At 36.1% G+C, this 21,580-nt stretch overlaps 1 protein-coding gene across 2 annotated transcripts in view; it reads right to left on the bottom strand.

The window, feature by feature from the left end:
* Dhc64C (dynein heavy chain, cytoplasmic) overlaps positions 1–21,580 on the bottom strand; it is a 1,460,071-nt gene that overhangs the window by 916,109 nt on the left and 522,382 nt on the right. For both annotated transcript variants that reach the window (XM_090376486.1, XM_090376487.1), the window contains exons 34-36: positions 16,409–16,691; positions 10,667–10,767; positions 6,995–7,148 (exon numbers count right to left, since the gene is read on the bottom strand). In XM_090376486.1, the coding sequence (XP_090232612.1) occupies positions 6,995–7,148; positions 10,667–10,767; positions 16,409–16,691 (538 nt within the window). The remainder of the gene's footprint in view (positions 1–6,994; positions 7,149–10,666; positions 10,768–16,408; positions 16,692–21,580) is intronic.

Below are 21,580 nucleotides of genomic sequence, written 5' to 3' on the forward strand. Positions count from 1 at the left end.
GCAAACTATTCAAAAGAATTTTCTCACAGACTGTAGTTTTGAAAAATTAACTTAAAACTATTTTACCTATTTCATTATTTTTTTTAAAATTCAGATATGAAAGTAATTATTGCATTTTTTGTGAAAATAAATAGACAAACTATGTGCCTGCAAAAGGAGAAGGGGTATATAGTGTAAAAGACAGATTCTCCATTCTATGCCTGTAGAGTAAGCATCATAAAATTGACAGAGAGAGAAAACTGCTTTTAATTTGTCAATTTTTTATTATTAGCAAAGATTATTAGCACATTTTTCAAAGTAACCACTACCTTTTCTCCTTGCTGTTTAATTTCACTATCAATGCCTGATGTTGCTATTCCTTCCCATATATACAGGAATTCCCTAACTCACGTAAGGGTTGCATTCTGCATAACTCTACATAAATCAGAATTTTACCCATGCTTGTGCGGCACTCTCAGCTGTGCTCGCTGAATTGATTGAATAAAAATAAAAAAAAAAGTTTGACGAACATGTAAATAGAATTATTTATTGTATTCATTCATGTTTTTATCTTATGGGCAGGAAAAATTACAGAAGAGTGCAATTTAAAAAAAAAATATTCAAAATTATAGCATTACAGAAAAAGGTAGGAGACAGGCATAAATTCAGTAAGTTTTACTTTCGAGCATCGTTGCCAGAATCGACATCTTCAGCTGATAAGTAAGGCACTGCAGAGGTTGAGGACTGTGGAGATTTAGAAGGGGTCGGCCGCTAAACCTTACGAAAGAACATATTAATGGATCACTGGACTGTGACTTTTTCCTTTTCATCGTAGATTTCTTTGTAGCAAGCAAGCATATCATTCACACTTCAGTTAACATTTAACAACTATTCGCTGTCAGGATCCATTTTCTCAAACCTTGCCATCTCTCTGGTGATGAAACGTCTCAATTCGTCATTTGGTTCATCTTCAGCTTCATCAGCATTTTCTTCTTTCGCTATCACTGCCTGCAAGTCAATATGGTCTTCGTTAGATAATTCCTTCTCTTCTTCCTCTAACTCTTCCAACAGAAGTAGCTCTGCAACCATTACAATCTTATCTGTAACCTCTTCATATGATTCTTCTTTTTCAAATCCTTCAAAGCCCTTTAGGTGCTGTCAGCATATTTTCTTCCATGTGCATTTCAACAACTTTTAGTAATTTCCGTCCAGGCCGTATTAATGTTGAAGATGGCATGGTAAATATTGTAAGATTTCCAAAAGTCTCTTAACATATAATTTTTCTCACTGCTTACTGCTGACAATGCCCGAGCAAATGTTGTGCATAAATAGCATGCTTTTAAATTCAAAATAACACCCTGATCCATAGGTTCAATAAGTGAAGTTGTGTTTGGCGGTAGAAATGACTCTCACCTTCGAATTGAAATTATCTAGATGAGTAGGATGTCTAGGAGTCAATAGAATCAAAATCTTGAAAGGAACGTCGTCTTTACAATATTTATCAACCTTGGGAATGAAGCAGCATTTAAACCAATCCTCAAAAAGTGATATTGTTATATATGCTCTCTGGTTCAATCGGAAATGCACAGGTATGGTGGCTTTATTGATACACTTAAATGCACGAGGATTATCAGAATGGTACAAAAGCAGTGATTTTAATCTGTAATCTCCCGCTGCATTAGCCTTAAGCAAGGGCATGGTCTTATCTTTTGACGCCTTAAAACCTGGCATTATATTTTCCTCTTTAGCAATGTATGTTCGATCTGGAATTTTTTTCCATTACAGAGCAGTCTCATCAATGTAAAAAATTTGCTGTGTTGAATAGCCGCCTTCATCAATAATATTTTCCAACACATCACAAAATTTCTATGCAGCATCGGCAATGATGACTTCACCGCATACTATAACGTGGAAACCAGCCTGATGCTTGAACCGATCAAACCACCCATTGCTTGCTTGCCATGAACTTGGGTTGGGGTTCACCGTACTTATCCTTAATATCTTTATAAATATTTGTTGCTTTTGCTTGAATGGTCATTATACTCGGGAGCACTCGCTTCTCCATCCATATTATTAAATGTTCCATGTTCGATACACCTGAACACTGTTTTATGATCGCTGTTGATCTTAAGCGTGTTGATCATGTGACAGTGCACGTATAGCACACTTTCCTTTAAAACAGTATTCACTGTTGAAGCAGTGAGACTTAATTCCCTTGCAATAGATAACAAACTTTGTCCTGCTTTGTACTTCTTAATCATTTTCATCCTCATTTCTAAATCAATTTTTTTTCGTTTCCTGGCACTACCAGGATTTGCACTTTTCGATGGTCCATTTCCCCTTCATCATTGTAATACGTAAATAGGAATGAAGAAAAGTCCCTGAAAATTCGTTTTTATATGATTGAAGATTTTAGAGAAGGGGAACACATTTCACCATAATAGCGTAAAAACACACATTTGCAATTATTGGTATTACGGCAAATGCAATAAGATAGTTTACTACACGTTTATGATTAGATGCACTAACAGAAAAGTCCAATAAACCGAAAAAGTGCAAATTGTTTTTGTTGTTTTATGGTAGTGACCTCCAGAAACGTGCTTTAGAAAAATATCAAAAAGCCGTTCAAAATTGATCCTTATAACGGAACATAAGATAACGATGACAGGGTAGTTAATTTCCATTATAAATACGACCTTTCAGATAGATAAATAGCTTAGTAATATAGCGAAATTTTCAACTTCCAAGGATTTGGAACGAATTTAAAAAAAAAAAAAAAAAAATAGGTGTTATTGGGTTCACATGATATTTTCACGATACCTCCATGATGCAAAATATGTTTCCGTGATTTTTTTAAGCTTGCACTGGCCGGCAAAAACTTACATAAAGTCAAATTTCCATAAGTTGAGTATTACTTAAGTCGGGGAGTTCCTGTATATATATATATATATATATATATATACACACACACACAGTCAGTCCTCGTATAGCACCCTAGTTGTGTTCCTAGAAACCCTCGTGCAACGCAAAATCATGCAATAAAAACAACAAGTCCTAAGGGGAAAAATAAGGTTAGGTGCCTACCACCGAAGAGTGAACACACATTTGTAACCAAACCATTACCAAACAATAAATCATTGTAATCAAATACGCATTTTATTAGAACTATTACATAATAAAATATTGCTAATGATTTTGGTTCTATCTTAAGCAAACTTGTTTTTTGTTTGATTTTCTATCCACACATGTGTGGATTTTTATCCACACATGTGACAGCCATTCCATCTCTTCCAATTCTTTGTGTCTTGATCTAATGGATTTTAATTACACTTTGAGTTGTTCCTGCTATGAAAGTTTTTTTTTTTTTTATTCTCTCTGCATTGCCTCATTTAGGCCTGAAGCACATGCAATATCACATGGTATTTCATTTCGCTCAAAGTGTTTCACAATTTCATATTTTTTCTCTATCGACAGAGGCGGTAGAAACCATAGCATGAGGCCATTACAAATTTTCTCGGGTAAGAATTTTTGACCCAGTCCACCTCTGTTTATCAATATTGCTTTTCTTTTTCTCTCTGAATCTCTAGTGTCTTCACCAGAATGCTTCCTTTTCAGACCTTAAGTGTCTTACTCATTTTTAGGGAATAAAGCACAATTGTAAAATGAGGAGGCATGTTGGATACACATAAACAAAGCTGTGCGCGTGCAGTACCCGAATAAACAATACCGTAAAGGCAGAGATACACTAATAACACCTCACATTTTACTTTTCTGGGAGTTACTATTTCACATTTCTGTGGGTTATTACCATAAAACAATAAAAACAATTTCCAGTTGTTTTTCTGCTAGTGGAATCTGTTATAAACTGGTAGTAAAATCAATCTAATGGCATTTGCAATAATACTGACAGCTAGAATTGCATGGTTTTTTTTTTTTTTACCTTATTATGGTGAAATGTGTTTCCCCATCACTGATGTATAAAAACAAATACATTTTCAGAATCTTCTCTTCATTCCTAGCGTGTTGCATTCAGTTAGGGTGATTCTGCGTTCAACTGCCATTTCTTGTAACCACAAAGGCAAATTGTGCACAAGCAAATTTGGTTCGTATTATATACGATATCGTTCCCCTGTTTATAAATTGTGTATGATTGAATTTGTGTAGTGTAAACATGTGTTATACGAGGACTGACTGTATATATACAGGGTGATTCACTACCAGTGCGACAAACTTGCAGGAGGTGTAGGGGGAACAAAGACGAATCGGAATCACATAGCACTGCAGGGTCTGAAATGCCTTAGTCATGCGGTACAGGATGTTGAATGGGAGGTCGCATGAACAGAGATCCCACTGGAAGTCATCATTTGCGAACCGGTTCCCGAGGTTAAACGAGTATTCAAACGTTGAACTGGCCAACATGCACTTCGTGTATGGAGCTGCGGACTGTAATGGGCGTGCCGCTCTGCGCTTGTACCAGGAACATTTCCCACACAGGCGTGCTCCTCATCATACGATTTTCGCACATGTACACACAAGGTTACGTGAGACTGGTTGTTTCACAAGAGGTACCATGAATCGAGAGAGAACGACGAGGACGCCAGACACTGAGGAGAATGTCCTACGTCTTGCAGAAGGCAATCTGAGTATGAGTACTCGAGCGATAGGCCAACGATTGTGTATTTCCCTATCCACTGTATGCAGGATACTGTCAACAAACCAAATGAGTTCATACCATCTGCAACGTGTCCAATCATTGGAGCCTGCAGATTATCCACTCCGGAGGACTTTTGCTACTTAGTTTCTTCAACAGAAACGTTCGCAAATGCTGACTTCTAACAGGATCGTTGTTCACACGACCTCCCATTCAATGTCCTCTACCGCATGGCGAAGGCATTTCAGATCCTGCAATGCTATGTGATCTCGCTTTGTCTTTGTGCCCCCTACACCTCCTGCAAGTTTGTCGCACTGGTAGTGAATCACCCTGTACATATAAATATATATACACACAGCAGACTCTCGATTAACCGGGACACTTCAAGACTCCAAATTAAAAAATCAATGAGAATTCAAAAAATTCAAGTAATAACTAGAATGGGTGTAAACAGATATTTTGCAAGTCATAAATAAGCGACAAGCGGTATTATAAGTCATCACTGGGAAATTAGTGTACCTATTATCTTGCAGTGCCCGCTGTCTTCACACCCGCGGCTCAAAAATAAAAAAAGAAAGACCAAATGTTTAGTTTGTTTTAGTGCATTGCGTCAATTTTGTTTGTGTTCCGCTGCAATGCAAAAGGAAATTTTGTTTCGTTATTTATGTCAGGGATGTCAGAATTTTTTTTATAGTAAATATATATATTTTTTTTTGTTTAGAAATCGCGAAAATGATGGGTAAACGCAAAAGAGTTGTGTTTTCAGTTAAACAAAAACTATGTATCTGTAAAATCTCTAAAGAACTATTATAATGTTGGTGACCAAACCATACGCAACATCGTAAAAAATAAAGGGAAGTTATTAGATTTAAAATTGACATCGTAAAAAAAAATATAGGAAAGCTATTAGCCTTAAAATCAAAGTCGCAAAAAATAAAGGGAAGCATCGTATTGGACACACGAGTAGCGCGTGGCAAGTTTTTTATCTATAGGCATATTTTTTTTACGTAGGTTGCTGAACATTTTGCTATACAATAAGTCCCCGACTTACACAACTATGGATTTATGTAAATTTTTTTTTTACTCAAATTTTTTTTTCACTCAATTTTTTTTTCTTTTTTTTAGGATTGTAAAATTTAAAACAAACAAAAATAGTAAATAAATAAATTTAAACAATCAATAATGACAATCACAGCATGCACAAATTGTGCAAGCGAGATACAGAGTAACAAGCAAAAAAATAGGAAAGAAGAGAAGATACTTACAATTTATTTATTTTTTTTTTTATATGACTGAACATTTCAGTGATGGGGAATACATTTCACCCTAATAACGAAAACATACACAAATTCCAGCTATCGGTATTATCGCAAATGCAATAATATTCAGTTTACTACCTGTTTATAATTAGATGCATGAACAGAAAAGCCCAGTAACCTGGAAGATGCAAACTGTTTAACCCTGTAAAGTTCTTTTCAGAAATTTTCATTTTGACCGTTATCATGGTGCCGACTAAGAGAATAAGTGACAGGGGTACCAGTAAATCTACGAATAAAAGGAAAGCCATCGATTTGGATCAGAAAATTAAACCAATAAGGATGTATTAAAATGGGCCAAACATTGATAAGTATTGGGCGGAATTCAGATTTTTCAATAATAATATAGTAGCAATATGTTATTAGTCATCCCCGAGTTACGTAAAACTCGATGAAGTAAGAAGTCCTGGAATGTATCTCTTACGTACATTGGGACTTTTGTATCTTTGGATTAACCGGGAAATTGATTATCCGGGATTTGTTTTTTACCATCCATCCTGGAAAATCGAGCGTCTACTGTATACATGTATATATTTTTTTTTTCTCCCCCTATTTCTTTGCCAATGAAATAGGATAAAATATCTCTGGAAAATGGCCCTAGATGATAAGCACAGCTTAGATGAAGGCCATACGCTATGATAAGTAATAAGCAGGGAGGATGTATGACACTATTATCTTCACTTTGAAACCACACTATTATTTCCTCCATTTTTTATGCACTACACTTCATTCTGCTACTAATTTGCATATATATTGATTACACTGCATTTCCTGCCATGCAAAAGTGAAAAAAAAAATCATGCCTACAATGCGAATCCAACCGCTATAGGACACTGTCATAATAAATGAAGACTTTGAACAGTGTCCCATTATTGTGAAGAATCATAGCTATACAGTTAGTGGTATTTGTGACAGATGGCACTGAATAAAGATAAAGAAGTTTATTTGTTTGTGTTTTAAAAGAATAATGAATATGAAAAATGGTTGACGACAATAATAACTTTTTGCATAAATTTAGAAAATCTGTAATATTTTTAAGAAGTCATACCTGTTTTTTGTGTAAGCTGGCTCTTTAGTGTTTCTTGTATCATCTGAATTTGCTGGGACACTGCTGATAGCATTCGCTCCTCTAAACGGTTAAATTCATCAAAACAGCCCCAAGCACCAACTTGACACAAACCAACAAAGATTCGGCCCATTGCCTAATAAAAATAAGTATTAAATTATTATTAAACAGAACATCCAAATTAAATTGCAGGAAATCACTAGACACACAAACACAAGTGTGCACTACATCACCAGGAGATTGAGGGGAAAAAAAAAAAAAAAAAAAAAACTTAATATCTAGTGTACCATATATAGTTGGAAATTAAATTCTTATAATGGGTATGAGCAATATGCTACAAAAATATTTGTAGGGTATTGATCCCTACAAAGATATTTATAAACCCACACTATAGTCTTGTTATCAAGTTAACAAGAAGATGGAAGAGTAATAAGAGTGATCTGAGATCAGATTAGTAGAAAAATAAGTTAATATATGAAAATAACAGGGATGCACTATTGGAAATAGGAAAAAAGAAGGAATTACTTTTAAAATAGGTAAATTATCATGAAGGAAAATTTTACTTATTTCACTTTTAATTACATTTCATTCCAGAATGAAAGGTAATTAAAAGTACAATAATATACTACCTAAATACAGAAGAAATAATAACAACAATAATAATAGGAGCAGGATAGCCTAGTGGTTATGACACTGGACTACCACAGCCTGATGGACCCGGGTTCGAGTAGCACCTTAGTGGAAGCGAACGCGGCTCCGTCACTCTGTGAGACCAGTATAACAATAGTAATAAATAATGATAATAAATAAATTAATAGTAATAAAAATTAATAAATAAATAAACATAGTGAAAGTTGCTCCAAAGTTGCTACCTACGTAGCCCAAGGTAGGAGTGGTGGTTAAGGCAGATTGTGGCGCCCCCTGAAATCACTCCCGAGAACTACCACGACATAAGCCGAAGCTAAACAGGTCCACCTTCATAGATGGATGATGTTGCAGAGAAATATTAATCATGCTGCATCGAATGTGGCATAGGATAAAGTCACTCGCGTCCAGACCTTAGGTAGAGGGGGTCTATTCGAAAAATCAGAAACCGTTCTCCTGAGGAAGCAGTGGGGTGAGTGGTGCTGTCCCCAATATGGCTCCCACAAGAGAAGGGCAAGACCACCCAGCCCCACCAACTGAAAGTGCTTCCTGCACAACTGCACTAGTGACCACCCAGGAAAAGTGAAAACGCCCAACGCATGAAGTGGAGCATCGAAATGAAGACGTATATCATGCAAGCATAATACGAAATAATGAAGCTGGAGACCGATGTGACAACTTACAGGGTGAGACTAAATACCAAGTGACTGGAATGATTCCCGGATATTCAGGTCGCCGAACAGAGGAGCAGAGAAGAACCATCACCATAAAGAACCTGATAGCTCCTGCAATCATGGAAAAAATCAAGCAGGACATGGGCAATCAACTACAAAGATTAAAGACTACGGAACCAGAGGAGGAAGAGCAAGAAGAAATACAACTCATAGCAGCAGAAGTGGAAAGAGACGAGGTCATGATATCCAGAATAGAGGACGAGTGGAAGAAGAATCTAACAGAATTCAAAGGAATGGACCCCACAAAGACTCACATGATACCGAATCAGAGGCGGAATAGAACTGCGTGGAGAGCCACAGACCAACTGAATTGGCACATAATACCACATTATCTCGACAGCAATGGTGCAACACTGGAGGCCATCCACACAGCCATGTATTGTGCTGTGGTAGCAGCCATAAGGATTAATGGAAGATAAGTGAGACGAGCAGCAGAAGATAGAAGAATTAAGAGTCAAGATAGTCCAACTGACCCAGTACCAACGGAGCAATAGGAGTAAGAAATTAATTGGAAAGTGAAGAGCATCTTCAAGAGAGACAGTGTCCATAGCAAACATGAGATAAAAAAAATCAGAGAATAGGAGTACTTGGACACATTGAAGCAGAACCTCCTTGCATTCAGCAAGGAAATTCGGGAGGGAAAAAAACCACCAAAGAGTCTTCTACAGGAATCTCAGAGAAGACTGGAAAGGAGGAAACAGCCCACCCGAGAAGAGGACAATTGAGAAGTTCTGGGGCAATGTATGGAGCAGGGAAGTAAGACCTAACAGCCAACTGGATAGAACTAGAACGCAAGAAAACCAAGTATGTACAAGAAATGAGAAGGTGGGATATTCGGGAAGAAGTAGTAAAACAGACAATCAAGAACTCTCACAACTGGCGAAGTCCAGGAATAGATAACATCCACAATTACTGGTACAAGAAGCTCACTTGCACACACAAGCACCTGGCAGAGCAGTTCACCCAAATGATAAGGCACCCAGAGACAATCCCGAAGTTTCTCACTCAAGGAATCACATAGGGTTTGAACATCGTTCGCACCCTTTGTTCCATGAACGAAGAAAATTTGCTTGCTTATTTGTTTGCATGGGTGCAAACATTGTTCACACCCATGCACGCAAGCAATAGTGCTGTTCTTACATCCGAATTAAGAGATAAAGAGATTACCATCTGCAACTCAGTGGGACCCTTAAAACCTATCCGACTACCTGTCCCACATACCGAGAAGTCCAGCTAGTCAACTACTTTCTGTGTATCCATAGCCAGTGGGCAAACCAGGGTGTATTAAACATTGGACAATAGGTTCTGGTCAACGTTCTATTGTAAGCACCCTGTTAGAGATTTAGAAGAGAGTAGTTTTCTTTTATCCTGACAAGTGGCATCTGTTGTTTCGTGGAAGTGAATCTTCCACATGTTACCTTATATTTCCCCTGTTTACATTGTCACAGTAGTGAATAGTTGAATATTCGAGTACTCCGACATTGTACAGTTTCAAAAAAAAAAAAAAAAAAAAAAAAAAAAGAAGAAAGAAAGAAATTAAGAACTAGTGACAATAACGATGACAAGAGGAAGAAAATGATCCTGAACATAAAACAAATACTAACATTTTTTAATGATCTACGTACAATAAAATCCAGTGTACAAAATCTAGACAAATATTTCACAAAATAATTCCTAATTAGTGAGTGCATGTACGAATGAAAAAACCGTTTAATATGCGTGTATTAACAAATTAATTGTTTTCAAATGTTAGAAAATGTATTTATTCCTCTTGTTTCTAATTGTACCATATTTTTGAATGTTGAATTATTTTTAATTGTTGAAATGGTCATATTTCTTTATAATTTCTGTTTAATGAATTTTTGTGTGTTAGGTGTGTGCTGTACTCAATGAGAAATGTGTCCACTTAATCTGCAGGGGGGGGGGATATGTGTGTGCACATTGTCCTATTCAGGGAACCATACTGAGAAAAATCAGTGTGTACAATAATGGGTATAAGAGACTGTCTTATTATGTGTTAGTGTCTAAGCAGTACTCTGAATTTGTACATTTAAAAAAAAAATTTCACTTTCTTCAGGTCAAGTTTATATAAATGTGTGTGAATACTAGGTCACCTATTATTCCAAATACTTAATTATTCATAAAAATTCAATTAAATACAACCATAAAATACAGCAGTTAAACATGCTATTAGCAAATTGATTAACTGTCTTTTTAAAAAAAAATTAGTAGCTCCACTTTTTTTTTTTTTTAATATATAAAACCAGAACCATACCTGAAAGTCAAAGGTTTCATCACAATTGAAGACCAACACAAATCTACCCAGCTGATGACCCAGTGCTTTTACAGATTCAGTTTTACCAGTACCAGCTGGACCTAATATAAAAACAAAAACATTTAAACATCAACACTGAAGAAGGAAAATGGATGAAGTTAATATTTGATTAAGAAATGAATATGGCATTACTTCTATTGATGTATATAGAGCCCTGAAAAAGAATTTGTAGTGGGGTGGGGGGGGGGGGCTATAAGACATCTTTACACTTTCTCAAAAATACATAAAGGGACAAAAACTTAACCTGCAAAAATCTGAAACAGAATTGATGTAAAATTCTTACCTTCAGCCAGAAAGCTGATTAAATGTCAAAATATACTTCTGCCTAATGTTTAACATTTTTTATTTATTATATTTTTTATGCTGTATGAGCTGCCTTCCTCGAATGATTTTCAAATCAGCAGTCTTTCTCAATGCTATCCAAGCGAGATACACTGAACTATTAATATATGGTGCCATAAATACTATAATTTGCTATTATTTTTTATTATTAGCTACATGGTGCAAAGAAGCCCGAGGCTTATGCTGCATCAGCCAACAAAAAAAAAAAAAAAAAAATCCCCAAGTTACCCTGAGAGAGAGAGAGAGAGAGTCAAAAGTAGAAGGAAATCACCAAGAAAGAAAGAGAAGAATGATGATATCCAGCTGAGGACCCTGAGTGTGCCAAGCCAATACTCGCCAGATCTGAGGCCCTGGGGTTAACACAGGGATTAGGGTATATCTGCCAGGGGCAAAGGTTGATGATGTTGTAGAGCAGATATCATCTTTTAAGGGCACAAAAGGTGATATAGTTGTACACGTTGGCACTATTGATATTAAGAGTAGGAGACCGGCGGAATTACTTAACAAGTACAGGTCAGTTTTGTGCATTTACAGCCCCAAGAAGAGTGAAACGTGCCTCATCAGACCACGAGCTCATTTGAGCCCATGTATCATCAAGTTCCATATGAGCCAGAAATCTTAGAGCAAAGTCCATTGATTGTTGCTGATCACAAGACTTCAGTACTTGCACTACGTAAATCTTGTATGGGAACCAGCGTAAAATTATTCAAAGCACTTTACGTACAGTAGACCAAAGAAGGTTCAAGACTCTTGACACACCTCTGGCTCTATTGACTGGTAGTGTTTCGCATTCTGACCTGGAGGCCATTGCAACCACCACTTCGTCCACTAACTCTGTTCAGATATGTAGTCGTCCCCTGCCTGGAATTACACCTAACTCCAAGGTCGCTTCAAATTTCTATATTAGTTTTTCGAAGCCCCACTAATGTCAAAGGTCCTTTATGCAAACCTTTAAGTTTCCAATATTCACGTAGTGCTGCACTAGCAGTACTATTATTCTGATAGAACAGTTTTACTAAAAGAGCATGTTTCTTTTTGTAAGAGCCATAATGGTTATTGATGGCGACATGGGCCTTTCTGCTTTTATCTAACAGGAAGTCAATTCTGTAAGCAGCATGTCTTGAAGTAAATGATAACTTTTACATATGTGCAATGCCGTTTTCCCCTGACGGTAGAAATTTGAACTAAATTGTTTTCTTCTACAAGTCACTTCCCCATACCCTAAAATGAAATACCCACCGATTTTTGCAGCACTAAGTCTAACCGTTTTGACACTAGGGTCTCCCGAATAGAGAAACTTATTTTATAACCACATGGTAGTTCACAGCAACAATGTGAAATAAATGTCCACACTAATATTAACACTTAACACCAACATTATAGTTAATGAATATATGGTTCAGCGCTTGTCTATACATTTATGACACTCTGTGCCATTAACATACAGAAAAAACCCTGTAAAGTGCCATTCAATCAAAGTCATAGAGCTGCCCAGTGATATCAGTGAAAGCAAATAATTGCAATACCCCTACATATTTATACAGGGATTCATATATGGATATTTTTACCCTTCCAAATCACTAATCAAATCTAAAAAGATATAATAATTTTATATAATACATATTTTTGAATGGACAGTTGGCACTCTGACATATGTTATAAAGATTTCCCATCGTGGCTCAAAAACAGATGTCCATATGGGTTGGTCTGGCAGAAATTTCAACTTAAAGGCATATTGTAGAGAACTGTTTTCATTGAAGTGACAAGGATGGTTCATTTGCTTCAATATACATACTTTGGACAGATGTCCTAAAGGCACCAGTAGCAAAGTGGATAGCCTGGTGGTGGATGGGATCACGCCACTGAAGGATGCTATTACTGGTGGACACATGAACTTGACATACGTAATCTAATTTTGACTGCACGAGTGCACGATACAAATGGAGTAACATGAATCAGTCTGCACCCCGACAGGTAGAAGAAAGAGCATAGAGAAGTTTCAGCCCTCCCTCATGCATTTGGTGCATCGCTGATGGATATGATGAAGAATTATCAGCTTTTTGTTGAATATGAATGCCAAGAATTTTGTTTCCGATGCTACTAGAATGCCTTGTCCAAGTCTAATTCAGGTTCGGGGTGAAGATTGCGCTTCCTTTAAACGTTTCCTGCAAGCAAAAGCAGACTGGCTTGTGCTTATGTAGATAAGCCTCGATGTCATCGATATTGCACTGGAATCCACGACAATTCCATTGTAGGAATTTAGTCATTACTTTGGCTTGGTGGGTCCATCAGGCAGCTTCTGAAATGCTGAGGGCTTAATTTTCTCAGCCTTGGATTTATCTCTTTTGGGGAAGTATGGATGCTGTCTTGTGTCCATTTCCTCCTCCGTAAAAAGTTCCAGGACTGAGTCATCTGGTACCTCCTTCTCCTCAATCTCCATATTTTCTTGAGCGCTAGGGGATACCTCTGGCTTCTTATTCTTTTCTACTTCAGGCTTCTTATTTTCTAGTTTTTTTTTTACTGGCAAAGCATTAGAAGGTATAGATATGGGATTGGCAGCTGACTGATCTTTGTTTGCAGGTTTTTGTGAACTTAGCAGGTAGCATGCAATAGGGGTGAATGACTCTTTTGGTGGTATAGTCATTTCTGTTTGTGTTCCAATGGAACATCTCCCTGCCACCTTCTGAGCATAAGTAGGTTTGTTTATATTCAAGAGTTTCACTGCTTTTCCCACCTTCTGATATGTTCAGCTCTGCCTTAAGTCTTTGAATTTATTTTTCCTCCTTCCACCTCTGGCATGCTCATGAATAGGCATCCTGCCTATTCATGAGCAGTTAATTCATAATAATTCATGAGCAGTCCTTGGCAGTTAATGCATGTTGGTTTTGAAGATGAAAATGATGGTCTCATGGTCCTTTGCGAGCGCATCCATATTTCTGGCACTTACTGTAAAGGATGCACTGGACAGTTAATATAGCCAGCTTTGATAATGTCAGGATATTATCTTGTGGGAACAAGTTTCCAATCCCTACATGCAGAAATTCTTTTAACTGCTATAACTCCCTGTGGCTTTTGTTCAGAACAGATTTCCTCCTGTGTAACCACGAGAAGTTACCACTCTGAAATGACACCTCTCAACGAATTGAGTGTTCTATGCAGTGTCACAGTTATCGGTATTCCTACAAATGACGTTGCTCCAAGTAGCTGCCCAGAATGCTTGTGATTTTTTGTTTCCATTAAGAGCTCCCCAGAACAGAGCCTCTTAACCATTTGGGGGAACCCCTCTAAACCCTTCTGTATAAAGAAGGGTAACTTTTTTTTTCAATAGGCTTTTCACTATTGGAGTGGGTGTTGGTTATTTGTTGTTTTTTTTTTTTTTTTTTTTTTTTTTTTTTTTTAGGTGCATTAGCAACTAAGGCAATATTGCTCCGGGGATATGTGGCGGTCATTCCCTAACCTTTCTGCATCATCTGAATTTGGTGGTCACGGGCTCGAACCCCGGTCTAATCAAGAAGCATGTGCTACGCATTGCTGCTCCTGCCCACCTGGCTTCAGAACCACCTTGGAGTGAATGATCGGGAATCTTGGGACAGGCCATGGCGGTTTTTCTGTTCATTCTCTCTTTGGCGCAATTGTGCTGTCTGTTTCATCACTTATACTTGCAGTAAAGGACGCATTGCAGCCCTTGAAGGGATATGGTTATCACGATTCATAGTGGTTTTTGTAGTGGTTCGGTGCTCGGGCTTCAAACCTACAACAGAGCCCAGAGGAACGGCCACTACCCAGCAAGCAATAAATGCGCTCAGCAGTAGGATGCCACTGCTACCCAGACAGCAAAACCGTACTGCCACCAATTCAGTCCATCTGACCACGCAAATAGAGGCATGGCATTGACACGGTTGACCATCGCGGGTGAGCGTACTAGCCGATTGATCCTAGCTGGGCCTTCCAGGACCACCTGTCTGTCTTGTCAAAGCAGGGGCCAACGTGGTGTATTGATGCTGGGCCCCTTCAACCACAAAGATCCCCTTTCCAAATTTCCACGGGTTTCAGCACACAAACACGTTAGATTCCACTGATGTTAGTCTGGAACCTAGGTTGTAGGCATTGGATCCCAGTGATGCTAATCTAGAGGACCAGAAGCATCACTGGAAGGTCCCCTCACCATGTACAGGTGCCCACATCAAGAGGTTAGAGGGTATCAAAGGTGTGCTCTTACCATGGAGCTTCAGCTCTGCAAATTGCAGCATCTGCAGACTAGGCACCTGAAGGTGATCTGATAGAGGATTTTAAGGTTTTGAATGGTTTGAGCAAGCTCAGTCCTGATGAGATTCTTGTAGATCAGACTACATTCATGAGAGGGCATAAATTCAAATTGAGGAAGGATGGTTGCAGAAAGTTCCAGTAGAAATGAACTAGTGAAAGCCTATCCACAGAGGTTTTTTGAAGGAATTGCACATGCTATCTGATTGTTCAGAAAATTAGGTTTAATGTTTTAATGTGCAGAGGAATCCTCTTATACTGGTACTGAAAGCAAAATTACAAAATTATTAAATTACAAAAGGTAGCCAAGGTGGGATATGGCTTGTAATCAACTTGACTACTGTTATCTCTAACATAAGAAAATGGCCCACTTTTCCAAGCTATCACTACCCCTTCTTTCCCTATTTGTGCAATTTCACTTATAATGCCTTTCTTTTTGTTCTTCAAAACTGTATTATTTGCTATTTCATTATTGGGAAACATATTTCTGAAAAATATGTGCCCACATAATCAGCACAACTGAAAAAGATTATGCTCTATGGCAAAAGATGCAAATAAACATTTGGCATGTATGATGCCATCGCCAGGGGAAGCACCATCTATTTTTTGCATTTCGTTATATGCAGTGCACTGCATACTGTCATTACTCTAATTTGTATATGTCTAATTATATCTCATTTCCAACTGACTGAAACAATACATCTACTTGCAGTACACAAGGCAAACAAGTTACAATTCAGGCTCTAGCAAGAGTTTTATGAAATAGCAGAAATTACAGTGAACAACATTACTATTGTGCATTTTTTCTGCAACTAGGAGAGCACCTCATGGCCAGTTAGTTAACAGAAAAAAATAAAATAAAATAAATAAAAAAATAAAGAGAGAGAGAAAACTGAGGTTGCAAAAGGATGGCGAAAGGCCAAACTGAGAAATAAATTCTCCATTGTAAATCCCAAAATTTGGCAGCTATGCACATGTGGGTGCTTAGAGATGAAATACAAAAGCTGGAATATACATGCACACAAATATTCAAAGCTAAAAATAAAACAATGCAAATACAATAAAGAAAATTCTAACCAAATGGTGATCCTCCAAGGCGGGCCTCCAATGCTTGGGTCATCGTGAGATAACATCGGTCAGTCAGAGGAGTCTGCACAAGTTTGTCTTGAACACCAAGATATTCAAATCCATAGTTGAACTTTGCATTTGCCATATGAATTGACAACTGTTGAAGAACATCAGGTTGTCGTGGATCAAAGTAAAATCTCATTAGGCTTAGCCAATCAAATGACTTTGGGTTGGTGACTTTATTCTTAATTAATAATCTAGTAACATCTCTTTTATGAACAAATTCTGTTATCTGCAATATAAAGTAAAATAGTGTAAAATTCAAGTACAACTAAAATCAATACAGAAAAAAAAAAAAAAAAAAGACACCTATATATTAAAATCTCGCCCCCCCTGGGAGGGGGGTTAAGTTAGAGAAAGAGGTTTAAATACCTGTCACTTTCAAACATGACACTTTTGAAGACTACTACCATTTTCTTGTGTTACATTCACAAGATTAGCATATGTAGGTAATCTGCAGTGTAAACCTTTGTATAATCCACACTTTCAAGAGCATAATGTAAATAGATGATGACAGCTGCATTTGTCTGGTTACTGCAGCCATCGAAAATTCTCACAATTTTAGCAAGGACAAGCTGGCACAACAACAGAGACCAAGTAGAGGTCATCATTGCACATTATTAAAGAATAAATAAAAAAACGCTCGCTCTCTCCAGTTGTAAACAGTTTTTTTTTTTTTTTAAATATATAAGGATGGCCATGGTCGAGTGCCCATCCACATTTAAGCCAGTGTGCTACCACAAAATTGTATTGCCCACTGTGACTGCAGCATTGAAATTCCAGCTGTAACTAATAATTCAAGATATATGCAGTCTTAGTGAATTTGTAATGTCTTCTGGCTTCAGCCACATAGAGAATAAAAATAAATTTATTTATTCATTTATATAAATTAAGGTTTTATTGTTAATGAATAAATTAAAAGTTATAATTAAAACAGATCAGCAAGATAATGCTTAGGATGGTGCAGTGGAGGCAAAGCAATCTCACCATGACAATGAAGGGAATAGGAAGGCTGCAAGTTCACTAAATTATTAGTTGAGTCTTTTGAATTTCCAAGTGAGAAAAATAAAAACAAAAGGCATCATAACATTGTGTGTTCTTTGCATAATGTATGCTTAATTACACCAAGGTCAAGTTCAAAGTTGAACCATGGAATTAAATTTTCATTAGAAAACTTTGTTATAGGCCAAGGCATTTGTCTGGTTGTAAGAAAGAAATAAAGTAAGAAATTGTTCTTAAAAATCACCAGAATTTTCACCTTCAGCCATGTAGTATCTAGAGAAAATGTTTTATTTATTTATTTCCCAGGTTTGAGCTTAGCTTTCCTAAGAATATTATACTACTTTCAGAATAGCATCTGAAATCTGCTGAAGAACAAATTCAGAAAATTATTTTTGAGGTGTTGGTATGCAAGTTATAAAACTTGCAATTTATTTATTTTATTTATTTGGTTAATTTTAATTTTTATTTGGGGGCATGGGAGGGGAGATAATACGAAGATGCCAGTAGTTGTGGTACTGGGTAATAAGCCAACATGCAAAATTTCCATTGCACATTAACTGCCAGTTTAAGATTACTGGTTATTTTCTTTCTATTTTTGAAATATATACAGTTTTATTTGAATAATTTTCAAAATGATATATATTCTTTATGCAGTTATTTTAGAACAACTTCATAGACACATCATAGTTTGTAATTAAATTTTTCATTCGATTCAGGTTGTCATTTTAAGTTTAAGTGTAATGTTAAAAAGTACATTTCTTGTTAAATGGTTGTCACTACTACTATTATTATTATTATTATTATTATTATAGAAATTAGGCAATATGTTATAAGCAAAGTACATTATAAGTCATGAAAATTTTGCCATATTTTGCCATATTTTCTCTCTTTTGCTTAATATTAATAAAATTTACTTAGTAAATACTTTATTTACTAATGTTTTATGACTATACAGACTATAAGACAAAGTATTAAAGGATACATCATTCCCTTTACATTCTACTAATAAACAAGGTTGTAATGGACTTACATTTTATGCACCCATTCTCGAAATAGTCATGTAATATAGTTTGCCACAACTGATGTCAGCATTTTTTCAGTTAACAATTCTTAAGTGGTTGGATGCAATAAATGAAGGTGTTCACTATCACTCTGACATTCTAACAATGACACCACTTCATTAAGGCTCACGTTGTTAATGTCTGACATTCTAACTATGACACCATTAAGCCTTTCAAGCACGTTGTTAATTTCTGGTATTTTTCCCTTGCAGGAGTCATCCGCATTATCTTCCAAGTTATTCCCTATGCACTGCCCTTCTGTTTGTTGATCATCTTCTCACTGTTCACAGAGGCTGCAATTTCTTTCTTGCTCAGGTAATGTGCAACCGGATTGAGGCATATTGTAATGCCTCAATCCAAACAGCTAGGTCATTTGCTCCAAGGATGCCACCAAGTAAATTGTTTTGCTCTGAACTTTGCTTTGCTTTGCTTCTTGCTCTGAAAATGCTCCTAATTCAAGGCTATTATTATTAGTTATCTTGTCTTTTCCAATACACTTTTTTAGCAATTGAAAATTGCTGGAAAAAGTGGAACAGGAAAATTTCCTCTCTCAGAAATACAGTAGTCGAACACAGAGTATTCACTTTTTCCAGTTTCCAATATGAAGATGGTAGTTCTTCGAACACACTTTTTTTTTCCATGATTCACTTTGGGGACATGATCATGCCCATGGTATGTAGATGCCGATTATATTGAGGTTGCCCTGTATTTAAAAACAATTTGAATTTATAAATTCTTTTAATATTGCATAATGCAATCAAATAAAGCTTAAGCTTTATGTTTTAGGGTCACAATTTTATTTTTCCTCCACAAGAAAATTTAAGGTAGTGGTACCTTAAAAATAAATGTTAACTCTTGTCAAGAATTTTAAGTGTTTGACTATTTCTTTAAAAGAAACAAAAAATATATATATATTTAATAAACATTGAATTCAGTGAGAAAAAGCCAAGGATTGGAATGTTATTAGCAGAATTCAAAAACACCAAAATGTTTTACAGAAATAGAGAAATTTTTGAGCCTGAAATGTACTGGACCACTGTTGTGAATTCAGGAGTAGAAGAGCACTGATAACACAAAAATAGAAAATAATATATAAATAAATAAATTATATACAAAAGTAAAATGGGACTGATAGAACAGGATATAAACTGTAAGGACATGTCTGTATTGCCAATGAAAAGCCACATCATAAAAATAGAGCCATTCAAAAACCAGTGTGCACTAAAAATTATTACTGCCAATTAAGTCATTTTCTCAATACAGCATTTAATATTATTGTTCTTGGATAAACACTAATTACGTTACTTATATTGAATTTCATTTGGAAAAGATGTTCAAAATGCTTTTAGTATTGACAGCAGCAACTGTTAAAGTGTTCAATGCTGATGCTTTAAAATTATGTAACATAGAAAAGTATGCACCTAATCAAGATAACATTAGATCAAGAAAAATAGCACTATAACATACCCAAAAAGCTGAATTTGTAGGTGTTTGAATTTTGACAAGATTTGTTTGGAAAGAATTTATACTAAAATCCTTTTCAATCAATATGGCCCTTGATTGATTCAGTCAAATTCAGTCAAAAATAACAAATTCAGTCAGTATTTGTTAAGAGAAGGGAATGCATTTATACAGTTGAAAGATATTTGAATAAAAATAATGCAAAACAATTTGTAAATACTATCAAGGCAATAGTAAGTGTTAGAAAAACTGCTAATTTTAGCATAAATGCAAGTGATTCGTAGTGTTCCACAAAAAGATGTATTTATTCAACAAGTTAACCAAGTAATGAATAACATAAAAGAAACGCGACTTCCTAAATTGAATACACATGACAGTTCAGCTTTACGAGAACTTCGAGAAAATAAGGACATTATTATACAGAGGGCAGATAAAGGAGATACAGTGGTAATACTAGATAAACATGATTATATTAATAAGGATTCAGTTGTGTCTGATACCTCCACTTATCGTGAAGTGGACCCGGCACTGTTTACCAATTTGGTAAATCAATACAATAAAACGTTAACCACATATCGTAAAAACGACTACATTACTATGGTTCAGTTGAAGGAATTGAAGTCCAGAACATACAATATTCCTGCACTTTTTGGTCAGGTAAAATTACACAAGCCTGGATTTCCGATTCGACCTATTGTTTCCTACAGGAACTCGGCATTTTCAGCCTTAGCCACACATGTATATAATATTATAAAACCTTTTAGACAGGTTATACAATTTGGGATTAAGAATTACGATACATTATTTAATAATCTTAAAGACTGTAGACTCGGCGACAATGACAATTTATTCTCATTAGATGTTACCTCATTATATATACGAATGTAAACGTTGAATACACATTAGATATTATTTGGGATATGTTAAATAAAAACTCGACACCGATTAATTATACGAAGCTGCCCATTAAGGAAATTTTTCACTTAATTAAACTATTAGTTGAGGCTAACTACATCACCTTTCGAGACAAGGTGTACAAACAAATTTTCGGATTACCAATGGGTTTGAGCCTGAGTGGCTTAATGTCAGAGATCTATCTCTCAACGACTGAGCAGATACATTTGACACCTTTTCGTCCCCGTATCACATACTATGGGAGGTATTTAGACGATGTTCTAGTTATTACTGATAGTAGTACTATCCAAGACATTTTACATTCGTTTAATAATATTCATTCTAGACTCAAATTTACACTGGAAAGGGAAGATACGGATACTAAGTCATTAAACTTTCTAAATTTCACGCTTACCCGGGACTCGAACAAAATACAATTTAGCATCTATCGAAAACCCACAAACACCGGTATGCTTCTACATTATAATAGCTACCACCCGTTCACCTACAAAAGATCGATTATCTTTAATCAATTTCTAAATGCTTATAAATATTCAACGACGGATTCTGCTTTGGACTCAGAAATACAAATATTAACTAGCAGATTCTTGAACAGGGGTTATCCCATTAACACAATAAATCGAATTAGGGTACAAGCTAAGGATAGGATAAAAAATACTACACCAATCAACAATAGTAATAT

The sequence above is a fragment of the Mastigoproctus giganteus genome, chromosome 6 (assembly GCF_048544385.1).
Source record: "Mastigoproctus giganteus isolate SK-2022 chromosome 6, ASM4854438v1, whole genome shotgun sequence".
In the NCBI taxonomy this organism is placed as follows: domain Eukaryota; kingdom Metazoa; phylum Arthropoda; class Arachnida; order Uropygi; family Thelyphonidae; genus Mastigoproctus; species Mastigoproctus giganteus.